This window comes from Castor canadensis, chromosome 7 (assembly GCF_047511655.1).
Source record: "Castor canadensis chromosome 7, mCasCan1.hap1v2, whole genome shotgun sequence".
NCBI classification, from domain to species: Eukaryota; Metazoa; Chordata; class Mammalia; order Rodentia; family Castoridae; genus Castor; species Castor canadensis.
This window is the reverse complement of record NC_133392.1, coordinates 136,770,837-136,789,063: the sequence shown is the minus strand read 5'-3', so window position 1 is coordinate 136,789,063 and position 18,227 is coordinate 136,770,837. Positions and strand designations below refer to the sequence as shown.

General features: G+C 36.1%; 1 protein-coding gene and 1 pseudogene across 8 annotated transcripts in view; one reads left to right on the top strand and one right to left on the bottom strand.

Moving 5' to 3' along the window:
• Zmym4 (zinc finger MYM-type containing 4) overlaps nt 1-18,227 on the top strand; it is a 129,756-nt gene that overhangs the window by 39,122 nt on the left and 72,407 nt on the right. For 7 of the 8 annotated variants that reach the window (XM_020159640.2, XM_020159639.2, XM_020159638.2 and 4 more), the window contains exon 2: nt 8,343-8,388. In XM_020159640.2, the coding sequence (XP_020015229.1) occupies nt 8,343-8,388 (46 nt within the window). Of the gene's footprint in view, nt 1-4,430; nt 4,713-8,342; nt 8,389-18,227 lie in introns of those variants that run through there. The other variant, XM_074080601.1, reaches the window with a different exon arrangement.
• Nucleotides 2,163-2,261, bottom strand: LOC141425240 (U6 spliceosomal RNA; annotated as a pseudogene).

Sequence of the window (18,227 nt, the reverse complement as noted above, 5' to 3'; positions counted from 1 at the left end):
GTGTGGTAATTTGCTCCGTTTGAAATCAGGGATCATTAATTAATTGCAAGTAGTCTGTGGTTTCCTAGTTTTTCCTTAAAGAACTAGTTTCCTAGTTCTTCTTTAAATGAAGAAACTTTTATTTGTTGTTTTATAATTTATAAGTTCATAGATATTAGAAAGTTGTGAAAATAATTTAAATGAAGAACCTAAAAGACAAAATTAACAGCAATATCAATGTTGTAATAGAAAGGATGAAGATGTCCTAGTGGAAGTGATGCTGGCAACAGTTTCCCAGTAAAGGAACTCTTGGAAATAATCACAAGATTAAAAGGGCAAAAGATAAATTTAGGAAGCCAATCCAAATTTACAAAGAATTATGACAATTTGCCAAGGCATGGAAAAGATGGTGGTTCTAAGTCACAGTTGTGAGAGGAGAAGAAAAGAAAGAGGCAAGCACTGTCTGCTGCTTTTTTTTTTTTTTGGTAGCAGTGATATTGGGGTTTGAACTCAGAGCTTGGTGCTTGCAAGGGAAGCACTCTACCACTTGAGCCATGCCTCCAGCTCAAGACCAGGCTACGCTTGGTAGGTTTCTTTTCTTTCTTTTTCTTTTTTGTGGTACTGGGGCTTGAACTCACAGCCTCATCCTTGCTAGGCAGGCACTCTACCACTTGAGCAATTTCGCCACCGCAAGTTAACTATATCATAAATGACTAAGTGAACTATGAATCAAGTACTATAAAGAAGAAATGAATTTTATAAATATTCAGAAAAGGCCTCACTGAAAGAAGCATTGAGATACCACCAAGTAGAGGTATTTTTCAGAAGAGTGGAAATAACACAAGTAGTAGGGTTAGAATTTTGTGTAGGATTGACTGAGAAAGCTCCAGTCTTCCTTTCTGCCACTTGCCCTCTTCAGTAGTTTTTCTAATGCTGAAGTCCAGTATCTACTATGACTAATATTTAGGGTGAACAAACTGGGACACTTTTGAAGAGTTGAAAGAGATCACATTAGCAGTTACATTAAGATAGTAAGTATAAACTGGGATGCCTTTGACCTACTACAGATGAAGAATGTCCTGTAATGTTGAGCATGTGACTTTGTCATCACCTTTATCTTGCAATACTTGCCTGCTCTACTCTCCAAATTTCAGTTTGGCTAACTTTTTTTTGGTGAGGCTGGGGTTTGAACTTAGGACTTCATGCTTACAAAGCAGGTGCTTCATGATAAAAGCGAGAGCACACAAGGAAGGGGTGAGGATAGGTAAGACACCAAAAAATTAGCTAGCATTTGTTGCTCTCAATGCAGAGAAACTAAAGCAGATACCTTAAGAGCAACTGAGGCCAATAGGAAAAGGGGACCAGGAACTAGAGAAAAGGTTAGATCAAAAAGAATTAACCTAGAAGGTAACACACATGCACAGGAAATTAATGTGAGTCAACTCCCTGTATAGCTATCCTTATCTCAACCAGCAAAAACCCTTGTTCCTTCCTATTATTGCTTATACTCTCTCTTCAACAAAATTAGAGATAAGGGCAAAATAGTTTCTGCTGGGTATTGAGGGGGTGGGGGGGGGAGAGGGAAGGGGCAGAGTGGGTGGTAAGGGAGGGGGTGGGGGCAGGGGGGAGAAATGACCCAAGCCTTGTATGCACATATAAATAATAAAACAATTAAAAAAAACCAAAAAACAGGCGCTTTACCATTTGAGCCACACTTCCAGTCCATTTTACTCTGGCTGTTTTGGAGATGGGGGTCTCGCAAACTATTTGCCCTCAATCCTCCTGATCTCAGCCTCCCAAGTAGCAGGGATTACAGGCTTGAGCCACTGGCGCTGGGCCCATCTAACCTTTCTATTTGAATTCCCCATTCTTCCTCTGCTGAGAGCCTTTTGCTTTTTTTTTCCTCTTGAGCCATTCACCTGTTTTAATTTCTATTCATTCAGATCTTAAGTGATGGGATAGTTTTTTTTTGCCTTCCCTCACCCTTGTGTCTAACAGTAGGTTTTGGTTTCTCATTCTCATTCACCCGCATTCCTTTCCTACAGTGTTTATCTGTGCAACAATTCATTTATTTCTTTTTCTTGTCTTTCTTTTTTTGTGGCACTAAGATTTGAACCTAGGGCTTCATTTTTGGTAGGCAGGTACTCTATGGCTTGAGCCCTCATTCATTCCTTTTTTTTTTTTTTAATATGAAATGCTCTACAAACTTACATGTCATCCTTGCTCAGGGGCCATGCTAATCTCTGTATCATTCCAATTTTTTTAGTATATGTGCTGTCAAAGTGACCGCTTCTATTTATTTCTTTAGTTGGTATTTACCTATATTTTCTACATGAGAATAAGAATTTGGTCTAGTTTCTGCTCACTATGTTATTCCATACTATCTGACACACCTACTCAAAACAAACCGAAAAGTTACAAATGGGGCTGCAGGCATGTAGAGCCTATTTCAACATGATAGAAATAGAAGTTATAGTTTTCCCCCCACCCCAATTTTGAGGGCTTTTCTTTGACCTCCAGGGTATTTGGGGGTGCCACTAAAATCAGAAAGGGAACAACAGCAACAACAAAACATGTTTTAGAGAGAAAGAAAATGAAGCATATTTGATTGCCTTCAGTCTGCTTAATCATTAAAAAACCCAGTATACCTCCAGTATAACTGTTAGTGGTCTGTTATTTAATGTCATTTAATAAGTTTGTCATATGAACTCTTTAATTGTTAAACTCTTGAAAAACAGGTTGAGAATGTTTATGTTAGTCATTCTATAAATCATGTCCTGGGAATTTGTGCAGTGTCATCATGTTTGTATGGAGGATAGAAAACTTTTAGAAATGAAAAGTATTGGTCGCAGATGCAATAAATTTCTAGTTTTTTTTTTTTTGGGGGGAAGGCATGGCTGGGGTGTATGTAGGAACACAATATATTGAGTTCCTATCCCCCTCTGGAATTAGGGAACTTGGATATTTGGTTTTGTTTCGTAAGTAAAAATGTGTTGTACCTAATTTTTGAAATGTATAGGGGGATAGATATTATTGATCTAGTACTTTTATTTTAAATAGTTGAGTATGTTTTCATTAGTGAAATATAATTTTTTAAATGGGCCTTTTTTTTTTTTGATACTGGGGTTTGAACTCAGGGCCTCTTGCTTGTTAGGCAGGCACTCTCCCACTTGAGCCACTCCTCCAGCCCTGGGTAGAACCATCTTTTATTAGTATAATAATAGTTCACTTTTTATTTTATTTGGTGGGACTGGAGTTTGAACTCAGGGCTTCGCATTTGCCAAGCAGGTGCTCTATGGCTTGAGCCACATTTCCAGTCTATTTTGCTCTGATTATTTTGGAGATGGGGGGGGTCTCATGAACTACTTGCCTGGGCTGTCCTTGAACTGTGATCTGATCTCAGCCTTCCAAGTAGACAGGATTACAAGTGTGAGCCACCAGTGCTGTGGCTAACAGTTCACTTTTATTGTTTATTTACAATGATAAGTACCCTGCTTATCAAATTTGCATTTTTTTTCTGATTTAATCCTCCAAACAGATCCTATGAAGTAGGTATCTGCATATTTTATGGAGGGGGAATTTTTTTGACATAGGGAAGCTGTTGTAGTCCAGGTTGGCCTTGAACTCACTCAGTAGCCCTGGTTGGTCCCAAACTTGAGATTCTGTTGCCTTAGCCTCCCAAATGCTGATATTACTGGTGTGCACACCACACCCAGCTTAAGGTAAAAGATAAAAAAACTGGTTAGTGGCCAATTTGATAGTAGAGCCTATGCTCTTACCTAAAATAATTCCTATTGATACATAAACATTGATAAGTTTAAATGTGCAGTAATGTAGATAAATGTGGATAAAAAGTATGAGCCTTTTTGCCAATTAAAAATTAAGCTGTGTTTGTTATCTTAAATTTGAAGTGTTCACATTCCTGTTTCTTTCTTTTGTTGGTCTCATAGCATTGAGAAAATCCCCATCTACATAGAATGGTTATTACAAATTTTTGAAAGAAACATCACCTTGACATCTAAGTTCAGACTCGAAACTTGAAGGATGAGTAGTATGATACTAGTTTCCAAGCTAAAGTACAAACTGTTCATATCTAATTTTTTATTTATAAAATATAGGTTGGACAGGCTGCGGTGTAAGTCAGTGGTAGAGTCTGTATGCTTAGCTTGTGAGAGGCCCTGTGGTCGGTCAATCCCCAGCACAAAAACAAACAGCATCTGAAGTACAAGTGAGACAAGAAGCTCCCAGACTTAAGTTTAATAAAACCATAATATCATCACAAAGCTAAGTGTTACCTATTAAGTTTGTTGTTACCCAGTTGGCGAGCATATAGGCCAAGCAAGATGTTCTGGAGTCTTGCCCAACAGTTACTAAGGTCATTTGTATATGTGTATGAAAACTGAACAATGAAACCTATTGAAATTGTTCTAAGAAGGGGGAGGGGGATGAGGGAGAATGATGGAGGAGCTAAATCTAATTAAGTTACACGTAAGCATATATGTAAATACCACAATGAAATCATCCCCCCTACAACTAACATGCTAATTTAAAAAAAGAACTATGTTAGTGTTACCTGTTTATACACTGTGAAATGAGTGGTCTTCAGTTTTAAATTAAATTAAAGCAAAATAAAAAAATTCATTGAAAGCTTGACTATCCTTTAATCCTCTTTTTTATCAAGAAGTTCAAATGTGAAGAGATTTGCATCAAAGTGAGGCGACTTCTAAGCCCAGGTAATAACATTATTTAACATGTTTGAATTATGTATTTTAAGAATTTTTTACTCTTAAAATACTAGCATGTAACAGCTACCTAGTTAGTACTGTTTGAGTAGTGTCTTTCAGGTTTTTAATACCCAAACTTCATTTCTTCTCAATGTATTTTTGTAGCAGTTTTTATTTATAGTTCACATAACCTGAAATTCATCCATTTGATATGTTACTGGTTTTTATTATACAGTTGCCTTCTCCCCTGCATCTGAGGTCTTACTTTCTGTTATTTCTCATTTTCTGCACTTTTCATTTACCCAAGGAGCAACTGTGGAAAATGGGAAAATCCCAGAAATTAGCAGTTGGGAAGTTTTGAATTGTGTAGTATGATGAAAGCTGCCCCCATTCTGCTCTGTCCTGCTGGGGATGTGAATCACCCTTTCGTCCAGAGAATCCATACTGTAAATACTATCTGCCAGTTAATCACTTAGTAGCCTTCTGGGTTATGAGGTAGCAGTGCTTATGTTCAACTAACCCTTTCATAGTAGCCACGGCATCTCATAGTGTCACAGGAAAGATAAGTACAATTGAGAGTGAGGGAAAGTGAATACAGTCACATAACTTTTATTATATTTTTATAATTGTTCTACTTCTTAAATGTTGCTAATTTCTCACTGTGCCTTATTTATAAATTAAACTTTATTAGAGGTATGGAAAAGTCTAGGAAAAACCATAGTATATATAGAGTTCAGTACTATCCATAGACTCAAGCATCCACTGGGGGATGTCTGGTGATAGTGATTACTGTATTCTCAATTGTGTTTATCCATTAGTAAATCATTCCCTGTTTCTCCCTTGCTCCTACCCAAGCCTTAGGTAGAGGCCATTTTTTTTCTCTGTGATTTTGAAATGTATAGCTCTGAAATGTATAGCCCTGTCAACAAAAGGAACTTCCTTAATATTATTGTGTCTATTTGGTGATCAGAAGGCAATGTTTTAGTCTTTGTTTTTGTTCTTGATTTGAGAGAGAAAGAAGAAAGAGAGGTAGGAAAAAAAGAGTGGTTTTGAACCCATAAAAAAAGGAAATTTAATCCCTCAGTGAGCAACTGCTTTCACTATGGTTTACAGTTATATGCAGTTTCCCTCTTATTCTAGCATAGCTCATTGAGCAAAATGGTAGATGGAATGGTATTCACTATTTGTTTCCTTTGTTCTTTTTTTCCTTTTCTATTAAATGGTTACATAGTTGAATACAGTTAAGTTAATGTGATTTATTAGTCACCCGCACTATACATTTTAAAAATTCCTTCTCTTGTTTTGGAATTCCAAAATTTCACCAAAATGTCTCTTTCCTCCCTCCCCCCAACATTACAATCTCTTTGGAATTGAGTGGGCCCATTCAAATATTCGTATTTTCAGTTCAGAGAAATTTTCTTTAATTATTCCACCCCACCATTGTTCTCTTGGGGGGGGGTGGCACACCTTTAATATTGCTGTTACACCTATTGGTTCAGTCTTCCAAATTAAATAAAATTATCTTTTCCAACCTTTTGGTTTTTCTTAAATTGGTCAAGAATTTTGTTATCCTGGCCAATAAAGTTTTTTAATTTTTAAAAAAATTTATTCATTTGCAGTACTGCCTTGAACTCAGGGCCTACACCTTGAGCCACTCCACCAGCCCTTTCTTTTTGTGATGAGTTTTTTTGAGGTAGGGTCTTGTGAACTATTTGCCTGGCGGTGGCTTTGAACTGAGTCATCCTGATCTCTGCCTCGTGAGTAGCTAGGATTACAGGCATGAGCCACAGGCACCCAGCTAAGTTTTTTTTATTTTGACAGTCATTTTCTTTCTTTTTTTTTTTTTTATTATTCATATGTGCATACAATGCTTAGGTCATTTCCCCCTCCCCCCGCGTCCCCCCTTACCATCCACTCCGCCCCCTCCCGCTCCCCCACCCCTTCGATACCAGACAGAAACTATTTGCCCTTATCTCTAATTTTGTTGAAGAGAGAGTATAAGCAATAATAGGAAGGAACAAGGGGTTTTGCTAGTTGAGATAAGGATAGCTATACAGGGAGTTGACTCACATTAATTTCCTGTGCATGTGTGTTACCTTCTAGGTTAATTCTTTTTGATCTAACCTTTTCTCTAGTTCCTGGTCCCCTTCTATTGGCCTCATTTGCTTTTAAGGTATCTGCTTTAGTTTCTCTGCGTTGAGGGCAACAAATGCTAGCTAATTTTTTAGGTGTCTTACCTATCCTCATATCTCCCTTGTGTGCTCTCGCTTTTATCTTGTGATCAAAGTTCATTCCCCTTGTTTGACAGTCATTTTCATGTTTGCAAATATTTTCTCCTGTCCTCTTCTCATGGCCACATGTAGTAACTTTTTTTTTTTTGGCTTCTGTACCCTATTAGATTTAAGTTAAAATACTTGCTTAGAAGTTTCTTTTCTGTAAATTACCTGTTTCCCTCTGGTTTTCTGTTTGTTCACCTTGAACTTTCTCATTCACAGACTTAATTTCTTTCAGGAACCAGGGAGTTTTGGTTTTCTGTTCATATTTGTGAATATCATATGCTATTGATTACTATAGCTATATTTTATTCCTTCTGCAGGTAGCTAGGAAATTGTTTTTCTCTTAAAAATTTTTCCCTTGTATAGAGTGGTTGATTCTTGGGTTATAGTGGATAAGGCTTATCACAAATCAGTGTTCCAGCCAGGCATCTGGGGCTCACACCTATAATCCTACCTATTTGGGAGGCTCATACTGGGAGGATCTCTGTTTGAGGCCAGCCCAGGCAAATAGTTCAAGAGATCCCCCATCTTCAAAATAACCAGAGCAGAAATGTACTGGAGGTGCGGCTCAAGTGGTAGAGCTCATGGCTTGCATGTGTGAAGCCCTAAGTTTAAATCCCAGTCCCACCAAACAACAACAACAACAACAAAAACAAAAAACCCTAGCAGTGTTCCTTGTGTTCTTGTGTCGTTGGTGTATTGTACCCAAAAAGTAGAAGTCTGTAATATTCAGACTTGTCAAGATAAGCAGGCCTTTAAACTCAGGGTGGAACATGTTACTTTCTTTAGTTCCTTGGTGGAGTTGATTATGCTTTACCTTATTTACCCCCTGTGTCTGTTTTAAAGGTCTAGTATTACCTCACACTTGGCTGTAGCTTTGTCTTAGGTGCTAATATACTGAATAGGAACCATCCCTGTAACATGGCTCACTTTTGTGCTAAGAACAGCAAATTTCTGGCTATCGCCTAAGAGCAAAAGCTGTATCTTGTCAGTTATGTTTACTTTTCATAAGAGGTCTTGCATAGTTCTCCATAAGTGTTAATAAGTTCTTAATAAGTATTGGCTGTGTTTTTTATTCTTACAAATCTATATGATCACCTTTTTTGTGATGGTAAGAGTGATTTTAGAAAAGTAGAATTGGATGTAAGTTTTTTGGGTTTTGGGTTTGGAGGCTTTGGTCTGAGAACTATTTTTATTCATCTAAATTTTATTCTATTTAGAACTGCTTTTGTTTATGATGTTGTGGACATGTATATTTGGCTTGAAAATTACAGCTTCTGGGGGAGTACGAAGGGATACAAAAAATAAGATTGAAGAATATGAGAATAACTTTCCTTTTTTCTTTCCTTTTTTGCCTTTTCAGTTTGAACAGAAAAGTGGTGCAGTTTTTGAAGAAATTGTAGAGAACTGTAAGTACCATCTGAAAAAAAAAATCATGTCTTTAGAGATGTAAGTGTAGAGAAAGCATTAAGCATTAAAGTGTGTAGTTAGGGCTGACTTACTGTGATAGTCAAGTTTGATTTAGTCTAGATCTCATCATATCCTGTTAGTACTTTTAGCAGGTTAATTTGAATTGTGAGAATCTTACTTTTTATTTTTCAATAAATACTTTATTCTCACCATTGTTAGTATGTTGAAAACAGTAACACTTTGTGCCAGGTGAATTTCATAGATTTGCTTACCATTTTAAAAGGTTTCTATTTTGTTTGCAGTTTTTAAATTTTCATTTTAGATTCTGTTATAGCATTTAAAAAGTAAGTTTTGTTTTCATGATTATAAAAGTAATACATTCAATTTACAGTACAGAAATGAATCAAGTAGAAAGTAAAAGCCTTTGTCATTACCCTTCTCCAAAGATAACCTGTTATAAGAGTTTAATATAGACACACATATATATCTTTCCAGACTTTTTTTCTGTGGATATATATAGACATGGTATATGGGATATTATGTATGTGCATAGGAATCATGTGAATGCAGTTTCTGCCTTTTTCATTTGACTACATACACATCTTTCTGTGTCAGTAGATATTGACCTGTTAATGACTACTGAGTATATTACTGTATGGCTGTACTGTAATTTAATCAGCTTCCTCTTGTATTCATGTATAAATTGTTTTCAATTTCATCATACACATCTTTGTATACTTACTGAAGTATTCTGGAGCTAAGAAAGTAAATCTTAAGAATAGCATTGGTGAATCTTTAAAGGATGTTTGTATGCTTGTACAAGGAGGTAAATTTTGTTAACTAAATTCTTAAGTGGAAAATGTTATTTCTTCCACCACCTCCTCCCCTTTAGGTGTACTTCCCCCAATAGGATCTGTGACAGTCTTCTTTCTCTTTGGAATTAGTTTGGTAATATTTTTGAGTGATAATAGGTTTTATTTAGACTACAGTCTAACTTTCTGTTACTTGATGTTAAGAAATAACTAGTTCTCCTGATGTTTAGTGGAGTTAGTTACTGAATATCTTTTTGGTTGTAAGCAAAAGAATAGACTTTAGCTAGCTTATCCAGAAGAACATTTTAGATGTACATAAGGGTATTTCCCTTAATTTAGGTAGAGATAATGAGCACATTTCCTCCAGGGTATTCAGCAAGAGAAGATTATGGGCCTGTCTCCTCAATGCTGCCAGAAAGCAGTTATATTCCAGTGATTTTTAGTCTTCTGTATATACATTTTCAATTTCAGATTCGTAGGAGAAAGGATTTGGATAACTTGGGCCATCCTGATTCTGGCTTTCATCTTTGATAATCATCTATGGTCAGGAAAACAGGATGAAGGGCTGGTGGAGTGGCTCAAGTGGTAGAGGACCTGCTTAGCAAGCATGAGGCCCTGAGTTTAAACCCCAATATCATCAAAACAACCCAAAAAACCAAAAAAAAAAAAAAAAAAACCACCAGAACCCCACAGAAAAGCAGGATGAGAGAGTAAAGCATAGCTGCTAGAATATGTCATTTTGCCATAGCTTCATTTTCAACAAATAGTTTTATGCCTTTGCTCAAGTCTATATATTGCTAATAAAAATGAATTAAGTGGTCTTCTAATGATGGTTTTGGTCTGATGCTTTATTTGTTAAAGTTGTTGCATTAATAGTAATTTTACCTAAGCTGCTGTAGTTGGGACCCTACACCTAACACGTGGGGTTTATATTTCTGATACATAATAATTTTTTTCTCTGTTTTCTCAAACATTGTTAAGCTGGAGAAAGGTTGGGGATTTAGGTTCATGGTAGACTGCTTGCCTAATGTGTGAGACTCTGGGTTTGCTCCCTAGTGCACATGTGTGGGTGTACACACACACACACACACACATACACACACACACACAGAAGCTGGAGATTAATGAACAAATGGTTTTATACCAAATGTTGGATGCAAGTAGTACAATAAAGGCTACTTTGTCTTTCTCTGGTAGTTTATCATTAAAGGGATATCGAAAGCTTTGGAGGCAGAGAAATGACTAGTTTGGTAGATACTAGCCTCTCTTCATAAGGGGATTTAGGAACATTGCAGAGTGTGAAAAGCAAGATGACTGCTCTGTAGGTAATATTTATAGTCTCCAATACCAAAGGTGATCATTTAGGGCTTTCCACTTTGTCTTAGGATCCATTGTTATATTTCAGCTTAGTGCCTCAAAAATGACCATTGTAGTGTGAGACTTACCATGTACTCATTGTCCAAGACTACCAGAAAGACATGGAGCTTCATGTATTTATTTCGCAGATCAAATTCTGCCTTCCTGGGGTATAATCTTTTGAAACTTTGAACAAAACATAATACCTACTAGTTGTTCTACATAAACTGGTAGAGCTTAATCCCATCTGAGGAAATTTGAAAGTTTGGTTTAAACATGAAAATTCTTAGCTGAGTTTCTAAAGATACAGTGTCTTTAGTGAATAGGATTTAAAAGAAAAAAGTCTTCAACATTGTATGTAGAGTTGTTGAACTTGTTCATTTGTGAGGAAAGTGTATGTTGTGGACTTTTCAAGATTCATGGTAGTAGAGAAGTGACTGATGCCATGCATTATCTTAATTCATGTTTCCTCATCCATTGCTTGTTTATATGATGTTTGAAAGAAATTCAGATAGTATGGGAAGATTATTTTTATTTAATGTATTCAGGTAACTGCTTAAATGGCTCTGAGATAACTGGTCATTCAGTAGTGGTTGATTTTCTTTCCGTAAGTAAAATCACTGAACATAAAAGACTGGATAATTTCAAAGGAAAAATATAGGCTGGGGGCGGGGAGTGTAGCTTAGTGATAGAGTACTCATCTGATATGTGTGAGGCCCTGAGTTTGATCTTGAGCACTGGGGGAAAAACAAAAAAAGGACTCATTTGTTCATGAAGTATAGTTATTACTAAATATTATTTTGAAACTGGGCACCTGTGGCTTCCTAGCTACTTAAGAGGCCAAGATTGGGAGGATCAAGGTTTGAAGCCTGCTGGGAAAATAGTTCACATGAGCCCTGCTCTAAAATAATCAGAGCAAAATGGACTGGAAGTGTGGCTCAAATGGTAGCATGCCTGCTTTGTAAGGGTAAAGTCCTAAATTCTAGTGCTGATCCCCCCACCCAAATTATTTTGATTGCACACACAAACACAGAGACTCACTATCTAGCCCAGGCTATCCTCACTGTATAGCCCAGGCTAGCATCAAACTTGCAGTCCTTAGGTTGATATTTCATTGGTCAACCTAGCTTAAAATTGAGGATCTCTTAATGAGGATAAGAGGGGGAATTGTTACTAAATATATATTTGCCACAGCGGTCATCTGGATGAAGATAATGTGATTATCTCTAATTTAAAAAGAAGGAAAAACTGAGGCTTGGCCACATCATTTAGCTTTTAAGTGATAGAATCAAGACTTGAATTCAGGCTTGCCTAAATGTAAAGCCTCTCCTTTTAAGCCTTTCAGCTCCTATTTCTGAACTGTCTCATAGTTCCCTGGAATAACAGGTTTTGAAGACTAGAAATCATTTAATTGAAATAAAGGAATAATTTATGGACCGTCAATGTAAATTTGTGTTTGGATTGTAATATATCTGCTTTATCAGTACAGATCAGTTTTGAAAAGATCAGGTAAAATTTTAAGAAGTTTTAAATGAAAAAATAAAAAAGCTGATGAGTAGTGTTTTCATTATCAGAATTATGTACATATTTTTGTTTACGTAGTCTATTGCTGTGTTTTGTATAGATCATTCCAACATTGTGAAAGAATCTTCTTCATAAAAATGTTGAAACCAAAGCCTGAAATTTCTTTTTCTTTCTTTTTTCTTTACACTACTGGGGTTTCATCTCAGGGCCTTGCACTTGCTGGACAAATGCTCTACTACTTGAGCCACATTCCTAACGCTTAAAGTTTTTTTTTTTTTTTTTTTTTTTGAGATTAACATGGGCAGAAAATTGAGATGGCCTTAGTTTAAAACACCTCACAGTTCTCAATATTTTTTTTTTATTAAATAAAGGCATAGGGTCTTCTTGAATTAAACAAATTAATCAACCAGTGTAAAATGTTCAAATGAAATAGACTAATGTTTGTTTTGTTTCTGTATTGCTAAAAGATCTATGTTTTTGCACACACGTTACTTCTGTATTTCAAGATTATCAACAACATTGAATGGTGTTAGGGAAACTTTGACACTGAAAAGAAGATGTAAGTTGAATTTTAGTTTAGGTTGAATCAGTAGGGTAAGAGGATGGTGAAAGTATATTGTAAGTGTTTGAATATAAGATGATTCCAAATACAGGATTCTGATCCATTTCCTAATGAAAGATCAAAAAGTTTTGCTATTTAGAGCACCTGTACTAGCAGATGTAGATGTAATAGCCTTATATATCCTGATCATTTATTGATTTAATGTGCATTCTTTAAAACATCCTTATGTTAAATAATATTAATTTAGAAAATACACTTGGCCCTCAGCGTCTTTTGGTTCCTTATCTGTGCATTTAGTCAAACTCGGATAAAAAATGTTCAGGGAGAAGATTGTCATCTGTTTTGAAACATGTATGTTTTCCCCTTATTGTTTCCTAAATCATATAGTATATCAATCATTTACATTGCACCTGGCATTGTGAATAATTTAGAGATGACTTAAAGTATATGAGAGGATGTGAGTAGGTTATGTGCAAATACTATGTTATTTTATATAAAGAACTTCAGCCCCTGCAGATCTGAGTATCTATGAGGTTCTGGAACCAGTCTTCCATGGATACTGAGTGACAGCTATACTGGTTTTCTCCCAGTTATTTTGTAAAATTTTCTTTTTTTTTGTAATGAGGTTTGAACTCAGGGCCTCATGCTTCCTAGGCAGGGACTGTACCTCTTGATCCATGCCTCCAGCCTATGAAAGAATTTTATTTAGGCAGTTAACATTGTGTATCTTAGGAATTTAATATTATTATCACTAGTGTCACTTTTAAAGTCAGTTAACAGTTTTTCAGAGCCTTTTGTTTAAATTGTATAGAATAAACTTTGAGTTTCCACTTTGATTACTAAGTGAAATTTAACAAAGCACTTCAAATTTTATGATGTAAAACATCAGAGATTTTATTGTGCTCAAAGATTTGGTGGCTTAGGTATTCAGATAGGGATTTTTTTTTTTTTCCTTGTTCCCATGAGGTCTTTGGTCTTTGTTTTTTGGTCCTGCGGTTCTAAACTCAGGCCTTAGGCTTGCTAGGTAGGCACTCTCCCACTTTGAACCATGCCTCCAGCCCTTTTTGCTTTAGTTTTTTTTCAGGTGGGATCTCACATTTTTCCTGTGTACTCAGGCCTCTGTCCTCCTACCTGTGCTTCCCATATAGCTAGGATGGGATCACAGGAACATGGCACCACACCCAGTTTATTAATTGATAACTTTTTGCCTGGACTGAACTCAAACTGCAGTACTCAATCTCCTCCTCTTGAGTAGCTGGGAATGCAGGCATAAGTCATTGGTCCTGGTGGTCTTGGGTCTTGCCTGAGAAGACTGGAAAGCTGGAAGTGACTGCATGGCTTGGTTTTAGAAACCAGAAGATTCACTTTTTCATGTCTGTGGCTCTTTAGGAGGAGTTGAAATATGGGACTGCTGACCTGTGCACGCCTGTGTGCGCACCGGTACATGATCTTTCTGTTTTCTTTCCTTCCTCATAGTGTGGTGTCCTCAGGATAGTAAGACTTCTTTTATGGTGGCTCAGGTCTCCAAGCTAATTAATAATTAAGGCAGTAAGGCAGAAGCTGTATCTTTTTTGATCCAAATTCCAAAATCACATAGTATCCCTCTATATTCTACTGACTAGACAAAGTCGCGAGCTTACTCAGGTTCAAGAGAAGAGGATGCAAACCACATCTTGATAGGAGAGTCAGGGTCACATAGAAAAGCACATAGGATATGAGGTACTGTTGAGACCACTTTTAAAAAATACAAAATGATGTCAGCATATAATACTGTCATTAAATATTTTATTCTAAGTCATAAAACTTTTATTTAAAAAGTCACCCTATAGTCTATATTTGGATCACCACAGCATTAACCACTTCCTGTAATACACATACATATTCTGTATATATTTATATGTACACATGTAATACATATAAGTAATACATATACACAAATTGCATGCATCTGTTCATATAAGATTGCTTTTTTTTCTGTGCTCCCCCCCCTTTTTTTTCCCCCTGAGACAGGGTCTCTCGTAGCCTAGCACAGCCTCAAACTCAAGCTCTTCCTGACTCAGGATCCTGAGTTAAGGGATTGTAGAACTCAGGATGCACCACTACATCTACCCATATGTGATTTTTCTAATAGGTTTTATTTCTGCCCCTCTGGTACTGGGGTTTTAACTCCGGATTTCAGGCTTGCTAGGCAGGTGCTGTACCATTTGAGCCCCTCCGCTAGCTCTAGATCACTGGAATTTATTTAAAAAAATTTTTTTGGTGGTACTGGGGTTTGAACTCAGGGCAAAGCAGATGATTGCAAAGCAAGCACTCTACCACTTGAGCCACACCTCCAGCCATATGTGATTTTTAAAGAATAACTGGCTTTCCTATTGGCTTTTCCCTACCATGTCATTATCCCTGTATCCACACATGCTCAAGTCAGCAGCGTTGTAGGCAGTTTTCCATGTTCATAAAATCATTATATATAACCAAACATGAGTATACATATGTAAGAGTTTTGAGCTTTGTGTGTGTGTGTGTGTGTGTGTGATGCAGGGCCTTGTGATTGCTAGGCATTCACTCTACCACTTGAGCCAGTTGGCCTTGAACCATAACTCTCCTGTCTCTGCCTCCTGGGTAACTGGGATTACAGGTTGACCATTTTTTTTTTTTTTGGTTTAGACAGGTGCTTTTACCACTTTATCACTTTAGCCACTCCAATAGCCCAGAGCAGTTTTTTTTTTTTGTAACAAAAAATGGAATCAAATGCATACTTTTCTCCATTTCACTTTTGTTTCTCAAAAGTATCTTATGAAATTTATCTTCCACAATTTGAACAATATATTGTTGATTTAGATACATAATAAGTTATTTCTATCTTTTGTTTTGGCATTCATATTGGTTTACTTTAATTAAGATAAACAATGATGCATTCAAATTCCTTTAATGTATGTCCTTATATATTAGTGGTTGTATCTTTGGATTGATTCCAAAGAATGGGGTTGTGGGATGAAGGATATGCAGTAATTTTGATAGATACTGCTAGATTGCTTTTCAAGAAAGCCATGTCAGATGATTCTGTCAGTTTTAATTTCCTTTTTTGTGCCATTTTTTGTTAAATAACATTTAAAAAATTTTTTTTAAATTAATATTAGTTTTCAGTTTTGGTTAAGAAAGTGTTCATTACCCTTAGATTATAAGCTATCCTAGAATTTCAGAAAATATTAAAAAAACCCATTTTCATAAATTATTAAATAGTGACAGAAAATTTATAGCCTGAGAGGTATTAAAACTAAAGTAAATCCTTTGGTCACTCTCTAGATGAAAAAACTACATTCATGGTTTTGACAATATATTATATCATATAAGTAGCCATCTCTCCAAAAAGGTAGTTGTTATCTTGAATTTTGCATTTATTTTCTGACTTTTATTTATAACTTTACCATGTTGACAGTGGTAACATTTTTACGTTTGCTTTGTATCTTTGAGCTTAGAATTGTATTGTATATGTTACTACTTGCTGTTTTCTGTTATATATTCCTGGGATTTGGCTGTATTAATATATGCAGCTCTTATTCATTTGTCACTGATGTATGACTATCATATGAACTTAAGAACTATTTATTTAAAATTTTGATTAAAAAAAACAAAACTTACTACCTTAAAACCATTTTAAATGTGCAGTCAAGTAGTTCTAACTGTATTCACATTGTTGTATAACAGATCTCTAGAACTTTTTCATATTGCAAAACTGAAACTCCATACCCAGTGGGTATCAACTCCTATTACTCCTTTCCCAACATTTGCTGGCAACTACAATTTTACTTTCTTTCTTTTCTTTTTTTTTAAAAATTTGGCAGTACTGGTATTAGAATTTAGGGCCTTGTGTGCTTCCTAGGCAAATGTTCTACCACTTGAGCCATACCCTCTGCCTTTTTTGTTTTAGTAATTTTTCAAGTAGGGTCTCACTTTTATGTCTTGCCTGACAGCGGGATCTCCTGTGTATGCTTCCCACATAGCTGGGGTACAGATGTTTGACACTGTGCCTGATGGGGTCTCATGGACTTTTTATCTGGGCTGGTCTTGAACCGCCATCCTCCAGATCCTCTGAATCTCCTCTTCCCAAGTAGCTAAAATTACAGGTATGAGCCACTCCATGCTAGCTAACAATTTTACTTTCTGTCTCTAAGAGTTTTGACTTCTTCAGATACCTCTTGTAAGTGGAACCATACAGTATTTGTTGTTTTGTGACATACTCAGCATAATACCTTTAAGTTTGATCCATGTTGAAACGTATCAGAATTCCCTTCTTTAAGGGTGAATAATACTCCATTTTGTGTGTGTGTGTGTGTGTGTGTGTGTGTATGTGTCTGTATATATATACATATACATGTTTTGTTTATCTGTAGATGGACATTTGAGTTGTTTAATTTCCTACCTGTTAGGAACAATGCTGCAGTGAATATGGGTACCAAATACCTCTTTTAGATGCTACATTCAAGTTTTTTGGATGTATTCCTGGAATTAGGATTCTTGGATCACATGGTAATTTTATTTAAATTTTTTTGTTTTTTAAGAAACTGTTTTACAGTTTTCTATAGTGATTGCAATGTTTTGCATTCTTAACAGTGTAGAGAGGATTTTAATTTCAATACATCCTCACCAGTACTTGTTATTTTCTGGTTTTGGTAGGGTCCATCCTAACGAGTACGGGGTGGTATCTCATTGTAGTTTTGACTTGCATTTCTTTCAAGATTACTGATGTTAAGCGTCTTTTCATGTTTGTTGGCCATCATTTATCTTCTTTGGAGAAGTTCCCTCCAAGTCCTTTGCCCATTTTTAAAACCGATTATTTGTTTTTTGTTGTGGTTGAATTCTAAGAGTTCTTAAATATTCTGGATAGTAACCCTTTATTGGAAACTTGATGTACAGATATCTTCTCCTTTTCTATTTGTTGTCTTCTCACTTTGTTGATTTTTTTTTTAGTTGCAAAAGCTTTCAAGTTTGATGTGGTCCATTTTGTCTATTTTTGCTTTTGTTGCTTATGCTCTGTGCCATATCCAAGAACTCATCACCAAATCCAGTATCCTTAAGCTTTCTCCCTATACTTTCTTTCTGGAATTTTATAGTTGTAGCATTTAAAATATAGTACTTTTTTTTTTTTTATTGGTTGTACTGGGGTTTGAACTCGTCTTATGCTTGCTAGGCAGGTGCTCTACCACTTAAACCACTCCCCCAGCCCTTTTTTGGATTGGTGTTTTTCAAGATAGGGTCTCTCAAACTATTTGCCTGGGTCTGGCTTTGAACAGCAGTCCTCCTGATCTCTGCCTCCTGAGTAGCTAGGATTAATATCAGCACCTGGCTAGATAGTACAGCTTTTAAGCTAGCATGTGCCAGGTCCTGGATTCATTGTTAATAGATTTCTTGACATTTCCAGATTTTCTATTTTAAATCTTTCTTCTATGTACATTCCTGTGTATGTTTCCTGATACTATGTAAGAAAGTACTATGTGTGGAATTCAGTGTGAGATGTATTTCTTACAGTGAGTCCCTGTCTATAAAATAAATTTAAAATCCATTGCTCTAGGGCAATGGATTATAA